This window comes from Triturus cristatus, chromosome 4_2, assembly GCF_964204655.1.
Source record: "Triturus cristatus chromosome 4_2, aTriCri1.1, whole genome shotgun sequence".
Taxonomy (NCBI): domain Eukaryota; kingdom Metazoa; phylum Chordata; class Amphibia; order Caudata; family Salamandridae; genus Triturus; species Triturus cristatus.
In genome coordinates this window covers 621,369,526-621,389,838 of record NC_140586.1, presented here as the reverse complement: position 1 = coordinate 621,389,838, position 20,313 = coordinate 621,369,526, and the positions used below count along the sequence as shown (strand labels likewise).

Genomic DNA, 20,313 nt, shown 5'->3' with positions numbered 1-20,313 from the left:
TTTTGGGTTCTACTGTGCCTATTCCCCAGTGACTCATATTTGCTGCTGTTACTGTTCTAAAGTCCTCAAACAACTAGAACTCACCTTCCTCGTAAAGATCCCCCAATTTAGTGGCCCCAGCCTGCGTCCAGTCCTCTAGTCCTCCCCACTGCCCCCCCCCCCCCCCCCGGGGCAATGCCTGCAACACAGTCAATGGAAGATCTGGTGAGCAGGGTACTCGAGTTTGCGTTTTTTGTAGGCATCTCCCCCAGCAATGCCGGACCACGTGCAGTTCATTGGTGCCCTCCCGTGGGGCTCACCCAACCCTCGGAATTGTCCGCAGGAGCCCATCTCGTTCCGGTAGGAAGGATTTCATCTCTCTCTCCGGTGCCAGTCTCCCTGCTATCCATTGGGTAAACCATTGCAGCTGTCCTGCTAAATAGTATGATTCAAAGTCGAGCCCGCCAGTGTCCCTTCCTCCGTTGGTCGTTTTAGGGTTGCCAGGGCCACTCTGTGTAGGCTTGTCTCCCAAGATAAACAACACCAGGCATGAGTCTAGCTCCAAGAACCTGGCCCTTGGTATCCACACAGGTAGTGCGGTAAACAGATATAATAGGCGTGGGAGGGCTATCATTTTTAGTAATGCTACTCTGCCGGCAACTGATAAAGGGAGCACACTCCAAAATGTCATGCTATCTTTTAAGGATCTTAACATCCCACCTATATTCCCTTCTTGGAGATCGGGTTGGGAGTGTCATATCCTGACACCTAGACATTTTAAACAATGGGGCTCCCACACCAGTTCTCCCAATTCTTACCACGGTTCCTGGTTCCGCACTAGTGGGAAAAGTCTGGACTTCTGCCAGTTACTTTGAGCCCAAACAACTCCGCAAACTGCCATCATTTCCCTAGCCTCTTGCAATTTCCCTCCCAAATCCCTCAGGAAAAGGAGCAGATCATCTGCATAAAGTGCAATGCGAAGTGCATATCCTCCAAATTGTAAACCATAATATTTTCCACCCAGCCGGGCTAGGCTAGCTAGTGGCTACATAGCTAGCATGAACAGCAGCGGTGAGAGAGGACATCCCTGGCGTGCGCTCGGCCCCTTCACACTCTTGCCAGTGGTTCTGTATATGACAGCTGTACCGAGCGCATAAGATATTGCCCCAGTTGCATTCGTTCCAAGACCCTGTATAGGTACCCCCATTGCGGGCTATTAAAAGCCTTTTCTATATCAATGGCAAAAACGGCTCCATCTCCATCCTCCCGGTCGCTTGCCTCTAATATAGAAAGTAACCATTTGATGTTAAGAGTTGTGTTTCTGCCCGAAATAAACCCTGCCTGATCCGGATGGACCAGTGTAGTCATGAAGGGGAGAAGTCTTGTTGCAAGAATTTTGCTTAATATTTTAAAGTCTAAATTAAGCATTGGTAATGGTCTATAGGCCGTACAGTCTAGGGGAGATTTTCCTGGCTTAAGCAATGGCATCACAAGTGCTTCTCTTGTAATTCTCTGAAGCACTTCCTCCTCCCTCGCCCCTTCATACATCTCTACCAGCCTTGTGGCAAACTCCTCCATATAGGTCACGTAAAAATCTCCTAAAAACCCGTCCATTCCCAGGACTTTTCCTCTAGCTAGGTCTTTAATAGCCCCCTGTACTTCCGGCTCTGTAATTTCCACCCCCAAAGCTGTGGCATTTTCTTCCGTCAGGGTAGGAAGGGGAAGTGGATCCAAAACGTCTGTCAGCGTTGTCTCCCTCAGTCTTCCTGCGCTCTTGTAAAGGGACTTACAGTATTCCATGAACCTGGTGTTTATCTCCTCCTTCCTAAATAAGTGATGCCCGCTCTGATCTACGATGACAACTATAGGGGCACCCCCACACGAGTCGGGTTGGCCAACCATGCCAATAGAGATCTCTCTCCACGTGGGTTCAATCCATATATATTTTATAATCGAAGCAGCACAACCTCTCCTCAAGCACCGATACATTCTCCTTTGCGTCTAGGAGGTCCCATCGAATCCCTGGGTGTTCAGGTCTATGCTTCTCTAGGTCACATAATGTTTGGTCTGCCTTTTCTTTATCTGTCACCAGCGTGCAACGCACTCCTATGGAGTTCGCCATACAGCGACCCGGATAACGGCCTTAAAGACGTCCTATTCCGTCAGCCTGGACGAGGCGGAGTCTTTGTTTACGGAGAAATAATGAGCTATATGGCCTTGTGTTTCCTCGAGGAATACTTGATCCTCCAGGGCTTCCGGCTTGAGCCGCCAAGTGGGAATGAGCTAATGGCACAGTCCCCATCGTAATCTCAAGACCGGGTTGTGATCTGATATTGTGCACGTAAGTTATTCCACCCCCTGCACAAGTGTATGGATGTCGGTGGAGCACAGGAAGGTGTCCAGCCGAATGTGCAAATCATGCACGTGCGAGAAATGGGAATAGTCTCTGATCATCGGGTGCATGCACCTCCATGTGTCCACCAGCCCCCCTCTAGTTTGCCACTCCGTGAATGTTCTCGCTATCCTAAAGGTCGGTGCATTGCGAAGCAGTGGGTGTGTGCGGTCCAACATCAGGTCCACCACACAGTTAAAGTCCACCCCTAGAATAGTGGAGTGTAGCAGATGAGGCGCCAATGTGCCAGACATGTCAGTCAGGAATGCACTTTGATCAGAGTTAGGGCCATATAGGTTGATAATTGTCACATCGTGGCCATCTAGCCGCCCAGTGATCTCTACATATCGACCCTCCAGGTCAGCCTAGTCTTCTGTACATTGGAATGGGACCACTGCCCTTATCCAGATCAGCACCCCTCTTGCAGATGCCGATAATGAAGTGTAGTAGGCCTGTCCCCGACATTGATGCTGTAATGCAGCCTCGACAGGAGATGCGTTTCCTGCAGAAGAGCTACATGGACCCCCCCTTCTATTTAGATAGGAGAAACCTTTGTGTCGCTTCCTCATTGTATGAATACCTCTGACATTCCAGGTCATAATCTTGTAAGTCATAATGTTATCCATTAGAATAGCTCTTAGCCAGCTCAGCCTGCCACCCATTTGTGGCTATCCCCTCCATGGGGATCAGTGTAGCCCTCAGAAGGTTTCAACAACATAATTGTCTTATGGATCCTGCAGTTAGCCCAGTTAACATCTTCTTAGACCACCAACTCCCAATTCCCAGGACAAGTGAGTGTTCAACCCCCATCCAAACTCTATGCAAACTTTGCAATTAAAATCAAAATAGAATATTGATCGGGGTAGTGGAAGCTGCTTAGGAGGAAGGCAAACCAACACCACCCGCCGTCGGGGATCATCCCCCCATCCGGCACAGTGCATAAACATAGTATGTGACCTTCCCAGTCTCCATTCAGTGAGCACCACTCCATTAATCCCTCTCTCCTTCGCTCCCTCCTCTGATACTTGTTTGCAGGATACAGTTCAGATGATGTCATCTGCTGTCCCCGGAGTCACATCTGGGAGGTCTAAGTTTTTTACCCCCACAGTGCCGGAGCTATGATCCCAGTCCGATTCTCTAGACTCTTCCCCTGTTGGCGAGAGCGCTTCTCCAGCCTCTGATGCACTCAATGATGCAATCGTCGCCGCCGCTCTGTCCCTTTCCTGTTGAGTTTCCACCGCAGTGGGGGTCCTCCCTTTTCTTTTCAGTATGCGATCCGAAGATTTCCCCCGGGTTTCCAGTGAAATCCAATGTGACCTGGCGGGTGCCTGGCGATCAATCCAATCCCATACTTCCTGTGGTGTCGTAAAGAACCGGTCTCCAGCTGCTGTCACCACACGTAGTTTAGCTGGGAATATCATTGAATACTGAGTCCCTAATTGCCGTAGTTTTAGTTTTACCGCCAGGAAGGATGCCCACTACTTTTGTACCTCTCGGGAGAAATCCGGAGAGATTCTTACTGTTCCATTGTCCACCACTATGTGGTCTTTCAGCCTGGCGGCGCACCTTGTACCAGTCCACATGACCCTTAGGATGTAGGAGTTCAAAGATAACCTTTAGAAAGCTATCCTAGTGGTAGCTGTGGAGAGCAGGCTTAATCTTGAAGGAATGTAAAGCAGCTTGTTTTTCCAGAATATCACCTCCTGAATGACTAAATGAAAGGAGCACCACACAGTAGTTATATAAAAATATGTATTTATTTGCACACAATGCTTAACCCCTTCCCCGCTCATGACGGAGCCGCTCCGTCATGAGCCACGGTTGCCGTGTGCTCATGACGGAGCGGTTCCGTCATGTCACGGCCGTTGGCGGCCACTCCGCCTACGCGGCGCTGTTTCCCCGCCTGTGCGGGGGGACAACGCAACTGGGCGGAGTCATGACGGAACCGCTCCGTCATGAGCACAGCTCAACCGTGGCTCATGACGGAGTGGCTCCGTCATGAGCACAGCGCCACCGCGCTGCCCCCCCCGCACCCCCCAGCGCTGCGGCGGAATTCCCGCCGCAGCGAAGGGGTTAATCAATAGAACATTCGTAAGTAGCACAATACACAGCGGGCTCCAGGGGGAGACCGAACCATATACTAAAAAAATGGTATAGCAATCAAGACTTGACTAGACACAGTGCCTAGAGCACATAGAATCGCTGGGACCCCAAGGAGCCACCCAGGGTAGTGACACAGGGAGCCCACGGAGGACGGGTGCAGTGTGGAAACACGACAGCGTGCTTTTTACAACTCTATGGGAAAGTCGCCGTTGCAAAGTTCAATTTAAAGACACTTCTACGAGGACTTTAAGCAAACCCTTTGGAACTTAGAGGTTCTAGAGCCAACTCACCAGGGAGTACCGAGGTATCAGTGTTAACTATCCCAGAGAAGCTGGGTGCATAGGGGTCAAGTGGTGTCGGAAACCTTTGTTGTTTTCAGTGGAGTGCTGAAAGGAAGTACTGCTGCCAGGAAGGCAAAGGGTGTCCTGTGGAATACAAGCCTGGATTCTAGATGAGAGGAACCTGAAAGCAGAGGTGACAGAGTCTGGGTCACTTCAGGTGACCAGGGGCTCGGTAGTCTAGTTCCCACAGATGTTGAGTGCTTCAGGTGTGACAAAGGGATGCTTGACTCTGCAGCCACGAGGACCAGGAGACATCGAGGTGACCAGGATCCGAAGGTGAGCTGTCCCACGAAGGATGTTGATTGCTGAGGGGTCGGCGTCCGGCTGGAGCACCACCAAGTCTTGGCAAATGCAACCCATGCAGGCAGAGCAAACAGGTTACGGTGTGGACTAGCAAGGTCCAGGGGACTCTCCAAGCAATGGGGAGTCAGGGCACATCTGGAGCAACCAGCGAAGCCCAAGAACATCCAAGGTGACCCTCCACAGGACACACAGGCCAACGGACCAGGAGTCGCGAGCAGACCTCAAGCAAGTTTGCAAAGCCCCAGCCCACGGAGCACTTAGTGCGAGGAGGCTGGATATCTACGGTGCAAATACTACTCAGGGTCAGGACTACTCGGAGTCCAATGCACAAGCTTAGCAATCGCCAACAAGCATATGCATTTGCAAATGTACGCGGTGCACAGGGGTTCGGGTTACACAGCCCCCATGAGGGATACTGGTCTCACAATTGCTGAGAGGTCAGATCAACCTCAGGAACATTCGGAAACCCACCTCCTGTGTTGCTGAAATCTTCGGAGTCCTCAGGAACTCGGGAGAAGCAAACCGGTCAGATGCGCTTAGGCGCCTGCTTCTGCAGGGGAGTAACTCCTTTACTCCAAAGGAGATTCTTCAGTAGTCCAGCGTCGTGCAGATGTCACTGCTCGAGGGTGTTTGCCACCTGGAATCCTCAGGAGCGAAGACAGAATCCCACCTTCCCTGGAGATACTATAAGCGTCCTAATACAACTTAACAGGAAGCCTATATGTACATCCAGGGAGCGATGAGATGACTCGGAACTTCCAGGAAGAAGGTACAGCGCTGGAGTGGACGCTGGAGTGGACACTGGACTTGAAATCAACTATTATAAACTGAGAAAAAAAAGGAACATTCATGAATAAAAATAGAACTCACTATAGCATCTCTTATAGGATAATACAAGGTAGGATTGTGTATGGTCACAACTCACCTGGTGGCTTTTGAGTCTCGAGCCTGACTGTGAGTAGTAAAAGGTAAGGAAAAGTTCCAAGTGTGGGCTTGTGCACTCAATAGTCCAAGTGCTACAACACTTGACGGTCAGAATTAAAGTTCTGCTAGTACAGCAGTCAACAAGCAGGGTCCAGGAGAAAATGACAGAAAGAGACTTCCCTGTAGCATGAGAAGATGGAGTTCAGTAGTGTTGCTGTTGGATTACAATACCGTGCTTGTTTGTCGAAAGTACATTGATTCGTATTTGCAGGAAACATCATGCTCCAGAGTGGTGAAGGTTGTAAAAGATTTCCCCTCGCTGAGTTGAAGGCTTGTTGGGGATGCGTAGAAAGAATCCGGAAAACGTAGGCAATTCGAAGCCTTCTTCCGTTATACGTGGAAGGCGGGTGCTTAAGGTCTTGTGAGCGTGTTCGCTCGTTGCGATGTTCCGGCAATTACGTTATAGGACGGCGGGCGTTGAAGGTCTTGTGATCGAGTCCGCTCGTAGGAATGCTTCCTGGCAATTATGTTGCAGCTGAAAAAATGAAAGTTGTTACTTGTTCCGGTCTTGAGGTTAAACGGCTTGGAACACCGTAGTTCTTGATAGTTCTTTACAGGATAATCGTGATAACCAGCATGGGTCCCACAGAGATACGATATCCGAAATCTTGTCTAATATGTCAGTATCACTGACGAGGACGCCTCACACGGCGTGCAGAGAGTCAGAACTCGATATACACGGCAATCAAGACGAAGGAATCAGGACAGGCAGGGTTTCCAACGGATTGGAGAAGCCAAGCAATGACTGTGAGGGGCGGTCTTCTATTTGAAGGAGAAATGTCCTCTGATTCGTCGTCAGGCATCATGAGACCACACACAATCAAGGTACCCATCCCAATGCATTGTGGTATTGGTAGTGATAGAAAGGGAAATGCGTGTCTAAGCTATGTGTGGGAAGCCTTGCGGGTAACAGCAGACAGTCAAAGTACTTGGTTTCTTCTTTGCAGAATCTTGTCCAGGTAAAATCCAAAGTCCTGTAGCCAGGTATCCCAGTTTATACCCACGGGAAAGGGTTGGACAGATTCAGGGGACCCTACTAGGGGAGGGGCAGGACAGAGGGGTGGCTACTCTCATGTCCTTTGTCCAGTTTCGCGCCAGAGCAGGAGCCAATGGCTCCCAGAACTGGTATGAGCTGGACTATGCACAGGGACACCAAATGTGCCCCAGTGCAGACTTTCTGGCACTCTCAGAGTACACCCACCCAGCCCCAATACACTAAATCTTGTCTGGGAGGTGGTCAAACCTCCCTGTGACAGGATGCCTATTGTCATGCCTTCCTCTACTCAAGCTTGGCTCAGCAGCAGGAGAGCAGAATCGTATCTGTAGCTGGCAGCATCCATTTTGTGCTGCCCGTTTTGATAAAGCTGGTACCAAGTAGACCGGTGACCCACATGTGTCCCCGCTGGAAGGGTGGAATCATACCTCCCACACCAGTTACTGGTCAAACATGACATGTTTCTAAGCAGCTGTTTTAAAGTTAGCATTTACCGCAAGGTTATAATGCACTTAGACCTATATGTCTGGCTGCATCACAAACAAACCCCGGAGAATGGTCTCCGAAGGCTGCAAAGGGGATCTGCTCATGCAGGGGCACCCTCTCACGTAAAACCCAGCACCCTACCTTCAGGATTGATAAGGCCCGCCATAGGGGTAACTGATAGGTTTTTAAGTGGAGTGATTTAGATAGATATAGTGAATCTATATCTAAGTAAGTGGTGCAAGCACCAGCTTACACAGGCAGCTGTAGCAGGCCTGTTGTGTCATTTTGAATGGCCTCTCATGGGTGGCATAATACATGCTTCAGCCCATGGGAGGCCTCTGGGGTACCTATGCCCTGGGTACATGGGTACCATATACTAGGGGCTGATAAGGGTGCCTCAGTATCCAATCTGAAGTGTACCTAAAGTACATACACAGTAATGTAAGGGAGAAAGGAGATAGACTGGTGTCCTGGTTAGCAGGATCCCAGTCAGACTAGTCCAAAAACAGTGAGACATCAGGAAAAAGCGGGGGTAACCAAAAGAAGCAGGTCCTATTATCCTACACCCCCCCCCCCCAACGCAAGGACATTAAACTAACCTTGACCAGTTGAGTCTTCATGTTCTAAGTGAAAATATCTGGAGAGTCCATCTGCATTGGCATGGTTACTCCCAGGTCTATGTTCCATTGTATAGTCCATTCCCTGTAGGGAAATGGACCACCTCAAACGTTTGGGGTTTTCACTCTTCATCGGTTTTAGCCATAAGAGGGGCTTATGGTCTGTCTGAACAATAAAGTGATTGCCAAACAGGTATGGCCTCAACTTCTTCAGAGCCCAAACCACAGCAAAGGCTTCCCTCTCAACAGCTGACCAAAGTTTCTCTCTGGGGGTCAGCCTTCTGCTTATGAAAGCTACTGGCTGATCCTGGCCCTCTTCATTCAGTTGTGGTAACACAGCCCCTACCGCCAACTCAGATGCATCAGTTTGAACAATGAATTGTTTGGAATAGTCAGGACTTTGCAGAATGGGAGCAGTGCACATGGCCTGCTTCAGAGCCTCAAATGCCTTTTGACAGCTAACTGTCCACTGAAATTTCTTAGGCATTCTTTTGGAAGGTAAGCCATTCAAAAGAATCACTATGGAGCCATATTCTTTGACAAACCTCCTGTAGTACCCAGTCAGGCCTAAGAAAGCTCTGACCGGAGTCTCGGTAGTTGGAGCAACCCAATCCATAATGGTTTGGATTTTGCTCTGCAATGGTTGAACATGGCCTCCACACATAAGGTGGCCCAGGTACACAACCTTACTCTGCCCTATCTGGCACTTTGTGGCCTTGGTAGTGAGGTCTGCCTTTTGCAGGGCCTCCAGAACATTTCTCAGGTGGACCTGGTGATCCTCCCAGGTGGAGCTAAAGACAGCAATATCATCTAGATAAGCTGCACTATAGGCTTCCAGACATGCGAGAACTTTATTCACCAGCCTTTGAAATGTGGCAGGTGCATTCTTCAAGCCAAAAGGCATCACCAAAAATTGGAAGTGCCCACTAGGGGTTGAGAATGCCGTTTTTGGTTTAGCATCCTTAGCTAATCTGATTTGCCAGTAACCAGCTGTCAGGTCAAATGTACTTAATAACTTGGCTGAGGCCAAAGTATCAATCAGTTCATCTGCCATAGGAATTGGATGAGCAGCAGTCCTAGTGACTGCATTGAGTCCCTTGTAGTCTACACAGAACTGCATCTCTCTCTTACCACCCTGGGTGTGAGGTTTTGGTACCAAGACTACTGGACTAGCCCAAGGGCAATCGAAGGGCTCAATCACTCCCAGTTCCAACATTTTCTGGACTTCAGTCCTGATACAGTCCCTGACATGGTTGCCTGAAAATCTTATTTTTAACAGGCAGACTGTCACCTGTGTCCACCTCATGTGTACACCAGGTAGTCTGACTTGGAGTCAGTGAAAACATATGTCTGTACTGATTGAGGACCTGTCTGCAATCAGTCTGTTGTTGTTCAGTGAGGCTGCCTGCCAAGGCTACACCATCAACTGAACCATCATCAGGGTTCTATCAGAGGAGGTCGGGGGAGTGGGTCACTCGCTTCCTCTTGTCCCTCATCAGTAGCAATGAGCAAGCCCATCTCTGCCCTGTCCACATATAGCTTGAGCCTGTTCACATGGAGCACCCTATGGGGGCTCCTGGGAGTTCCTATGTCCACCAGGTAGGTAACCTATCCCTTTTGCTCAAGTATGGTATCGGGCCCCCTCCATTTGTCTTGGATAGCTGCTGGGGCCACAGGCTCCAACACCCGTACCATCTGTCCATGCTGGTACACAGTCAAAACAGCCTTTTGGTCATGCAAGGCTTTCTGTAATTCCCGACTAGCCTCAAGGTTTTTGGATGCCTTCTTCATGTACTCAGCCATCCTGGAGCGGAGACCAAGTACATAGTCCACTAGGTCTTGTTCAGGTGGTTTGAGGGGTAACTCCCATCCCTCTAACTAAATACAAGGGACCCCTAACTGGATGTCCAAACAGAAGTTCAAAAGGGCTGTAGCCAACCCCCTTCTGAGGAACCTCTCTGTAGGCAAAGAGACGGCAGGACAAAAGGATATTCCATCTAGCCTAAGCTTTTCAGGGAAACCTTTTATCATGACCTTGAGGGTTTTGTTGAATGTCTCAACTAACCCATTGCATTGTGGATGATAGGGTGTGGTGAATTTGTAGTTCACGCCACACTCCTTCCACATAGCAGTAAGATAACCAGACAAAGTTTGCATCTCTGTCTGATACCACCTCCTTAGGGAAACCCACTCTGTAAAGGATTTCCAGGAGGGCCCTAGCCACAACAGGAGCTGTGGTAGTCCTAAGGGGAATTGCCTCTGGATACCTAGTGGCATGGTCCACCACCACTAGTATAAATCTGTGCCCAGATGCAGCTGGAGGATCCATGGGACCAACAATGTCAATCCCAAACCTATCAAAAGGGAACCCCCACCACTGGTAGTGGTATTAGGGGGGCCTTTTTAGTACTACCTGCCTTACCACTGGATTGGCAAGTAGTACAGGAGCGACAAAACTCCTTTGTGTCCTCTTACATGTGAGGCCAGTGAAAGTGAGGGACAAGCCTGTCCCAGGTCTTACTTTGACCTACGTGTCCTGCTAATGGGATGTCATGTGCCAGTGTTAATAGGAAGCCTCTAAACCTCAGAGGTATAAACAACCTCCTGGTAGCACCAGGCTTGGGGTCTCTACCCTCTGAATATAGAAGTCCATCATCCCAGTAGATCCTGTGGGATCCACTGGCACTACCAGCAGCCTCAGCAGCAGCTTGTTGCCTAAGGAGTTCAAGAGAGTGCCAGCTCAGCTGCTCCTGGCTCAGATCTGCCCTGGTAGGGCACCCTGTCCCCAATAACTCAACCTGATCAGGTTCAAGTTTCTCTGAGACAGTTCCTTCACTGGGACGAAGATCATCTCCCTCAGGAGACTGATCCTCACTCTGAGGCAAGAGGGAAGACACTGCCCTACTCCTACGGCTCCTTCTCTTGGAAGGCACCTGGTGCATTATTCCAGGATCCAGGGCTTGTTCAGTGGAAGACATTTTTGCCTGTGACCTAGTCACAGCAAACACAGATGAAGAGATGCCCAACATGTCATCGTGTGTCCTGAGTTCCACTTCAGCCCAAGCTGAAGTCTCCAAATCATTGCCTGACAAGCATTCCACAGGGAGGTCTGTGCCAACCACAATCTTCATTGGGACAGTTACCCCTCCCTAGCTGGAATTCACAACTGCCAAGGAATGATCTGTCCTGACATTGCTTGCATTGGTCACTTGGTACATCTCACCAAGTATCATCTGTTCAGGGTCCACAAGATCTTTTGTCACCATTGTGACCCTTGCACCTGTGTCCCTGTATGCCATGGCCTCCTTACCATTGATTAAAGGCTGTTGTCTGTACTTGCCCAGATTACTGGGACTGACAAATAAGGAGGCAATAGCCATGCCTCCATCACAGACCAAAACAGCCCGAGTTGAAATTCTGACTAGGCCAGAATCCATCTCAGATCCCAAGATTGACCCCACGATCACCTTGTTCTGTGTACCACCACTTGAAACTGTTGGGGTTGGGGGGGCAGTTGCCTTAGGGGTAATGGTGGTAGGAGTAGAATCCTTGGCCCTTGGACAATTTGCATCTTTTGTCCAATGGGTCTTCTCTTTACAAATATGACACCAAGGTGTCGTGTTGCCTTTTACCTTGTTAGATTGTGACTCCCCTCCAGATGCAGGTTTTTCGGGCCCTTGTGAAGACTTCTGGTCACTACTTTGGTTCTGAGCTTTCTGCTTCACCTTGGTTCTGACCCATTTGTCTGCCTTCTTTCCCAAATCTTGATCAGAATCAACCAGGTACTGATGCAACAACTGATCATGGCAATTATGAAGGATCTGCTCCCTCATAATTAAATTGTACAATCCTTTAAAATCATTCACTTTACTGCCAAGTAACCAGCCTTCCAGAGCCTTAGTAGCAAAATCTACAAAGTCTACCCAGTCCTGAGTCTATGTCTTCTGAGCGTCTCTGAACTTAATCCTGTTCTGTTCAGTGGTTAAGCCAAACTCATCAATGAGAGCACTCTTCAAGACTGAATAATTGTCAGCATCCTCTTCTCTTACAGCGAGGAGCTTATCTCTACTTTTGTCAGCAAAGGAGAGCCACAAGATAGCTGCCACTACTCCTGAGGGACCCTCTGTACTCTACAGGCCCTCTCTAGTGCAGTTATCCATTTGTGGATGTCATCCCCACTCTGGTAGGGAGAGGCTATCTTGTTCATGTTCCTATGATCATGAGTATACTCCTTAACCATAGGGACACTGTTGCCGCCACCATGGGACTCTAGTCTCAATCTCTTTGTAGCCCTCTGGAGCTCTAGGGATTCCCTGACTAGGGCCAACTGCTCCTTCTTGAGCCTAAGCTGGATTTTCTCAAGCTCCATAAGTAGGCACTGTCTATCATAAGAGGATTCACTCTTATTTGATATGGAAGTCCCTACAGAAGTTCCTGAGTGTCAAGATTCTACAGAGGGAGATCTGGATCTCCTTGGTAAACTCTGTACTCTTTCTGGTGGAGTAAAGAGCGGGCCACTGGGGTCTTCTCCCCCACCTAAAGGAAGATCTATGTTGTCCCAGTTAGAATCATTTTGACCCTCCTGGTCAGGGTTTGAGTCCAGGTCAAAGAAAGCTTCACTTCCTGGTCTTTCCTCATTCCCTGCCCCTCCCACTCTATCTTCCTCTTCAGACCCTGGGGTCTTCCTAAGGTCATCCAAGAGCAAAATCTCAATGAGACATTGGGTGTTTGCACTTCTCCCTGTCCTCGACTTCCTAGACACACAAACGGGTTTCAATTCTTGAAATAAGAGGCCATTGTACCTAGTTGGCAGAGAGCCACTGGCTTCTTCTGTAGAAGACATACTAGTGTTATGTGGTGTAGGCACCTACCTGACCTAGTGGAGACTAAACTCTCTTTTTTGGAGAAAGGGTGTGCTAGACCCTTGACTTGCCCAACTCCAAGTTCAGTAAAACTTACTTATTCAAATCTTGATGTATTATACGTGCCTAATACTTAGTGGTTATCAGTTAATCACTCAATGATATTTATCTGGTAAAACAATAGCAAGCTTGAATCCCAACCTCTGCACACCAATGTGAGAAGGTGGCCTGGTATATGCTGTCCACTAATTAAAGTGCAAAAAGAACAATTGATGGACAGAATGCAGAACAATGTCATACATTCACCCCAGTACAGAGATCTGGGCCTAAATCCATTGTTTTTTTGCTCCCCATGCCATTCCGGTTCGGACCCAGCCATATGCAAATCAGTCTTGACCCTGCGCCCAATGGGAACAGTCCAGCCCGAACGGCCAGGCCAGATCCTCCCTGGACTGGAAACAAGCATCCTAGGACCGGTTTCGGGCTTTCAGCCCTCATCAGCCAGGATAGCTTGACTCCAGTGACATGGAGAGCACGGGACTCACGTCTGAGCATACCCGTCCCACTCGGGGTGACAAATGCAAAAAGAACAATTGATGGACAGAATGCAGAACAATGTCATACATTCACCCCAGTACAGAGATCTGGGCCTAAATCCATTGTTTTTTTGCTCCCCATGCCATTCCAGTTTGGACCCAGCCATATGCAAATCAGTCTTGACCCTGCGCCCAATGGGAACAGTCCAGCCCGAACTGCCAGGCCAGGTCCTCCCTGGACTGGAAACAAGCATCCCATCACCGGTTTCGGGCTTTCAGCTCTCATCAGCCAGGATAGCTGGACTCCAGTGGCATGGAGAGCACTGGACTCACGTCTGGGCACACCTGGCAATCTCCTAGCCTGTGAATTGATAAGCTCTTTGACACTGGAGGCTGAGGGTTTCTGCACTCGGGATTCTGGGAACTGTGGTCCACAGGGCACTAGAAGCAGAATGTTCACATTCTGTGAACGGTAGTTCACTGAGATCTGCTACTAAAATATAGAAACATTGCTTTTGAAAGAAAATGTAGACAAATATGGTCAGAATTTAAAAATGTCATAATTTAAATGTAAGGAAAGTGCAAATGTGTAACCAATTCATGTCATGGCATGTGTATCTAAATTGAAAACCTGCTTTAAGACCATTCATGTGGCGCTGCATGTGTGGAAATGCACTGTCTTTTCACTTTTTTAAGCAAAAGTTTGGAATGATATTTGGCGCTGCACCCCCACGCGCACATAGTCTTGGTTGCAGCGCTCAGAGACCTTACACTACCGCACACAAAGGAAATAAATTGGAGGGAACGTTGGTTGTGGGTCTTCCACGGTTACCGTCACTTATCGAGCTGCTGGTTGGTGCCACAGGACTTCCTAGATTTTTGGATCCCGTTCTATGGGTTTGTGTACTCTCATCATGGAGTGAATCAATGAGAATCTTTGGGAGATGACCAAAACGTACCTGTCAAGTTAAACTTACCTTTTGGTGACCATCACCGTTATTTCTGATTATCGTACCTACAATTTGTCTAAGGAATATTTATGGGACTACTTACACTTTACGATCTTTGTTGATGGCTACAAAGACTCCACTTTGCCCTGAAGAAGTTCTTGTGTTAAGAACGAAACGCGTTGGCTGAGGTTTTATCACACATTTTTATTACAAGAATAAAGGAAATATAAAGGACTTCATTTTGAACTTGGACCTTTTGCTGGTACACCTTCCTCTTTGGTTTCGAGCTTTTATTGAGGACTAAAAATGTAGAGAACTCACGGCTGACTTCCAGCGTTGCCTAGCTCGCTGGCAGAATGAAGGATAATTCTAGCCAGAGCAGACGACTTTAGAGCTGGGTAACCAGGTTTGAGTCTTGTAATCAGCTCAGTGTCCTGTGATTCTGGGCCAATCACTTAATCTCCCATGCCTACAAAAAGATAAAAGTATTTGCAAAAAAAATAGGTATCTCATTTGGTAGAGTTTGAACTATTGGCATTGTAAATGGCAATGGCTTTTATGTGTGTTCGTTTTCGAAACTTAGAAATAAAAGACATTGTCATATACAATGCCAATACCTTAAACTCTCGCAAATGCGAGACCTAAATGCTGGTTCTTTTATAGAGTGGGGACCCCCCATCAAACCAAACTGTACAGGAGGCACCTTGCTATAGTAGGTATACGTGGATGTGCACACTTCCTAGGCTAAAGATCCACAAGAATTACCAGGCACTGTGGGCTCTAGCCTTCTGCAAATCATGCGAAATCCTGCTGCATCTTACATGTAGCTCTCTGATGAATATCCCAAAATATTAAGCATGTATCCTTTTAAGAAGGACGCTGTTTTTCCACACCCCTCCTTCTGTTCTCTTGCCTTTCTCCATCCTAATAACAGAACAGTACAAAGTACAAGTTAAAAACTTCCTCCCAAAAAAACCCCACTTAAAATGCAATGGAGACAGAAAATGGATCACTAGAGTACAACAGATTTCAGTTAAGAAATTTCAGAGTCACGTTGGTGAAAATTATAGATCCTGCTGGATTCCGGTACAATCTCCTTGAAGCCTTCAAAAGTGGAGCTGCATTTTAAGCCCTTTTACTAGATATATGAAATTCTCTTCCTGTCCCCCTCACTCATTCAGACAATCGTAGCCCCCGAATGTGAATGCGGACTTAAGCTTAAAAATAACTAACCTCATTCCTTACTGAAATACAGATCTCAGGTTAAAGTAGGTTTGGCATCAGTAAAACGTTATGCACTAGTCCTCTCTTTTCTTGTTCAACCCATGAAGGGCAGAAACACACCCAAAAAATAAGTAATCACTCTGATTAATGTGAGATATGAAAATATTTTAATGCCGACTGAATTCAGTAAAAAAATGTAAGACAATACATCGGTAATTTGTAGGACATTCATTGCAAATTGGACATTGTGAAAAGAAAAGTTTGTATTAAAGGCAGTGTAAACTGATGACATTTTTACGTGATAATAACAGTCTCTTTTCATGAAAAACTAAATGCATGGCGAATTCCTTTATCCTTTGCTCCATAAGTGCTACTCCATACATGCGGAATTAGACAAATTAATGCACATCTGCCTTTACGTTGGAATGCGACTTCTTAGATATTCTAGCACAGCTGCTGTTCCTTTTGCCAGAATAGCTGCCCGGGGATTACGGAAAGGATTTCCTTCCAGATTAAGGGACCTATGAAGAAAAAGGAAAACCTACTTAATGAACTTCCTATAAGGATATCATGTGACCTGTTTTAATTTATGTTCATGTCATGATTTAATACATTTATTTGCCATGTGTAATGATTATTCGGCGAGAGAGAGAGAGAGAGAGAGCGAGAGAGAGAGAGAGAGAGAGAGATCGAGAGAGAGAGAGAGAGAGAGAGATCGAGAGAGAGAGAGAGAGAGATCAAATTTACATCTTTGCAAAAAAAAAAAAAAATGCTTAAACCCTTCAAACTTGGCAATACGTAATGCTTGCACGATTTTTCTGAAACAAAAAAGAGCAGTTTTGACTGTCATCCAAACTATAGTTTGTTGAGGTGATGTAATGCCAACAGTGACGTCATAAATGAAGTAATCTGTAAGGTCATCTGTGACATGTGTAAGGTCATCGGCAGTACACTGGGAGTGAGAAATGCTTAGCACAAGAACCCATAACTGGCCACGTTCGGAGGTGTTTAGGTTATATATCAAAGCTCTAACTTCTCTTTCATTGTTTTTTTTCAATACATTTCTCACTGTTTTTTAAACATGTTTTCGGTGACATACTGCATCATACCTCCCACATGCTCAACCCACCAAGAACAACCCGATTAGTAGAACTACCATAACTTGGTAAGAAACTCCCTTCAACTCAATTATGTCTGTGTCATGTCAATGCTACAAATCCCCACTATAGGGGTACATGATTGTGCACAAATAGTCTTGGATAGTCCCTTCCAAAGACATTTCCATGGCGAGCCTTTTAACTGTTCCTCACTGATGCTCTATCTAGCCTCTCCTGCATTTACACACACCCTGCATTTCCATCTACATGAAGACCAAGCTTCCATTGTGAGTCCACATGCTTTCCATTGTGGGATCCTGATCAGCAGCCGAGTATTAACCAGTCCTTCTTTCCAGACAGGTTTCGCCGCTGATTTAGTGTATCTGCTTCAAGGCCTCTTTCTGCTTTTTTGTCCATCCATTGTCCTCATCCTAAGTATAGCTTCTGCAACCTCAGGCCTTATCTCAGGTCAATTATCTCCTCTTTGCCCTGGCCTATGTTAACCGTGGCCCATTTGACGCTCTGACAGTAAGGGCCAAGTGGGGAAATTAATGATATTCTGGTTGACTGCATGAGCTAGAACAACGCTCCTGGTTTCCTTTCGAAAGTTGTCAGCAGTAAGCTATGCTGTCCACTCTGCTTTGCTTGGTCGTCACGCTCCTTATTGCTGCCTAGCTTCCTTCTGCAAGGACATACCTTCTGCCTGGTCACTGAGCCTGACCTCAGAATGTCTTTTCTGTGTCATGAACTACCTTCAAGCTTAGTGTTTCTCCAGAGTCTGCTAGCATCAAGCCATAGAGCAAATGCAGTTATCGCACTGCAATCCCTCAATTCAATTAGGTTGCCCAGTAACTATCTTGGGACCTGCATAGCCTTAACCTTTACAGTCTGGTTCCTTGAGCTGTGTGATGTCAGAGTTGTTCTTTCTGCTTCTGGACTTCTCACAGTCTCTTCTTCCTACCTCCTCCTTTACTAGGTGCCCATATCTACAGGGATACTTCCTGTCTATCATTACAGAGTGACCGCAAAGAAGCTCTTCTGCTACGTCTCGACCACCATATCTTAAGCCAAGCCACACACACTTTGCTCTTTATTCCACTAATAGAATTTAGTGTCTATGAATACATTCCTATTATTTTTAGAATATTCTTTGTCTATATTAATTTTCTATCTCTTTAGCTGCAGTGAACTGTGTTAGGCTATCTAATGCATCTTTTTCATTAGCTCCAATAAAGTTTAAGTACTGAGCTTGTTAAATCGTTCGAGGCCACTTGCATACAGGACTTTAATCTTCCCCACTACAATCTAATTGTGTTCCTCACTGCATGTTGTAGAATTGAATAGAGCATGTTAAACATACAACACAAAAAACCTTGGCAAATTAGAGGCCCTCACTCACCTGAGGTTTTCACAGTTTCCCAGTTCAGGAGGGACTTGGAGAAGGTCATTATTTTGTAGATCTAAAGTGGTAAGGTTTGGCATCTTTTTAAGTTGCAAAGGATCCACAGATCCAATGTGATTGTTGCTGAACAGGATGGTGTCAAGAGTAGAAATTCGATAAAGAACGTCAGGAAAGGTTTTAAACCTTTAAAAAAGAAAACATCTGTCAAAAAGAAGTAATCACCCAGAATAAAAACATTTGAACAAACTGTAGTACTCCGTCATTCAGGCCACTACTAGAAGCTATATCAATTAAGAGAAAAACAATCCTGCTCTAAGACATTGTCAAAGATCAAATGTTCTTAAAGAATTTCATAACTTCAATTTATTTTGACAGTTTATGCCTTGAAATTGAACCAAGAATGTAATGTTTTATCCGCTAATTCATTTACAGTCTGATAATTACTGGAATAAAACTGAATACATACAATGTAATACTATGCCAGATTATAAAATGCTACTGGAAAAATGCCATGTCAAAAGTTTTCTTAGAGAAAATGAAAACCGTAAAACTGGGGCGTGTCCAAGATGGCGCCCGTTTAAGAGCTGACCTTCGTAGGTCTGCCACACTAATAGGTCCGTAAGCGTCACGGGCCGTTTTCGCCGATGCGGAGGAGCTGCATGACGAGATACGGTCAGTGGGAGTTGGCGTGCTACCCTACTGGCCTCTGAAGACCTGGGGGGGGGGGGGGGTTATGGTGAGCCCCAGTAGGAGAGCCCGCCCTTGTGGAGGTGCCCATTTCGTCTGGCCTGCAGGAGAGACCTGGCTCTCCTGTGGGCACCTAGGTGTTGGAGGACTGCATGAAAGTGAGCGGAGGCCGAGAGACTGCAGCCTGATTGCTACGGGAACCTGCTGACTCAGGTCCCGCCCCCCCCTCCCCCCCCCCCCCCTTGCTGGCAGAAATCGATTGGCGAGGACTGTTATGGGGGCTGTATGACCTGCCTGGACTATGCTACGAGCCTCCGTGCGCAGTGAAGCCGGCCCAGGGAACGATGTCCCCTTGAGGAGACCTCACCCCACCCGACTGACTGGAGTGTCTGGGAGGCCGTGTTCTTGGTTTCCAGCGGTGCTTTGAACCCCTAGGGAGGCCGGAAAAGGAGCATGCGCCCCCTACCACCGGACGGACAGAGTCTGCACCGTGCTTCACGGGGGCCTGTCGTCTCCCATAGACTCCCGACCAGTGGGGGTGGCGACCTGCGGGGTCACGAGCAAACTGGTACTGGACACGGAGATACCGGTGAACCACAATTGGCCACAGTGGGTGAGTGGATGCATCGCCCCATGAATGATAAAGAGTTGGATGTGAAGCAATAGTTGTATGGTGGTTGGCTATGACGCAGTACACTCGCCTCTACGGTGGTGGAAGCCTGGCTGAGGTAGAGTGCCTGGTATACAGCGGCAGTTGCCTGGGAAGTCCAGAAAGGGTGAGGAGGCAGGGCCACTTGGAAGATCAGATGTGGCCTGGGATTCGCTTAAGGGAGCTCTGTGCCTGCTCTACAGTCAGGAGGTGCTGCCACTGACACTCAGCCGGCTGGGTATTGAAGTTGGAGGAGACCTGGGGGACGGGACTGCAATAGGGGGAGCCCCTACGCCCTGCAGGCCCCCAGAGCAGCCAAGAGGTGTGAGATGCCATCCAATAGAAATAAAAACCCAACGTGGCAAGAGGGACACGTCCATTAAGGACCCGCTATTGAAGTCTGCAGCAAAACAGGGGGGTGTCATGAAGGACCCTTAACCCCCCCATGCGCTGCGCACAGGATGATCTTCAAAAGAAGTACACAGAAGATTACTCTTCTGTGACCTGAGGTTTCATGGAAACTCTCCTAACGCTATGAGAGGATATAGTGACCCAGAAACAAGAGGTAGCTGGAGACATCAAGGAAATTAGTTGAGAAATGAGGGAACTGGGCCAACGAATCGACACACTGGAGCAAGGAAACAACGCCTGAGAGGAGGAACTAGAAGCAAGCGGACGCCAAATCTTAAAGCTACAAGACCAAAATG

General features: G+C 47.6%; 1 protein-coding gene across 1 annotated transcript in view; it reads right to left on the bottom strand.

Moving 5' to 3' along the window:
* Window positions 1-15,921: 15,921 nt before the first annotated feature.
* Window positions 15,922-20,313, bottom strand: part of LRRC40 (leucine rich repeat containing 40) — a 354,024-nt gene continuing 349,632 nt past the window's right edge. The window contains exons 14-15 of the mRNA XM_085602291.1: window positions 18,268-18,453; window positions 15,922-16,292 (exon numbers count right to left, since the gene is read on the bottom strand). Coding sequence (XP_085458417.1) covers window positions 16,187-16,292; window positions 18,268-18,453 — 292 coding nt within the window. The 3' untranslated portion in view covers window positions 15,922-16,186. The remainder of the gene's footprint in view (window positions 16,293-18,267; window positions 18,454-20,313) is intronic.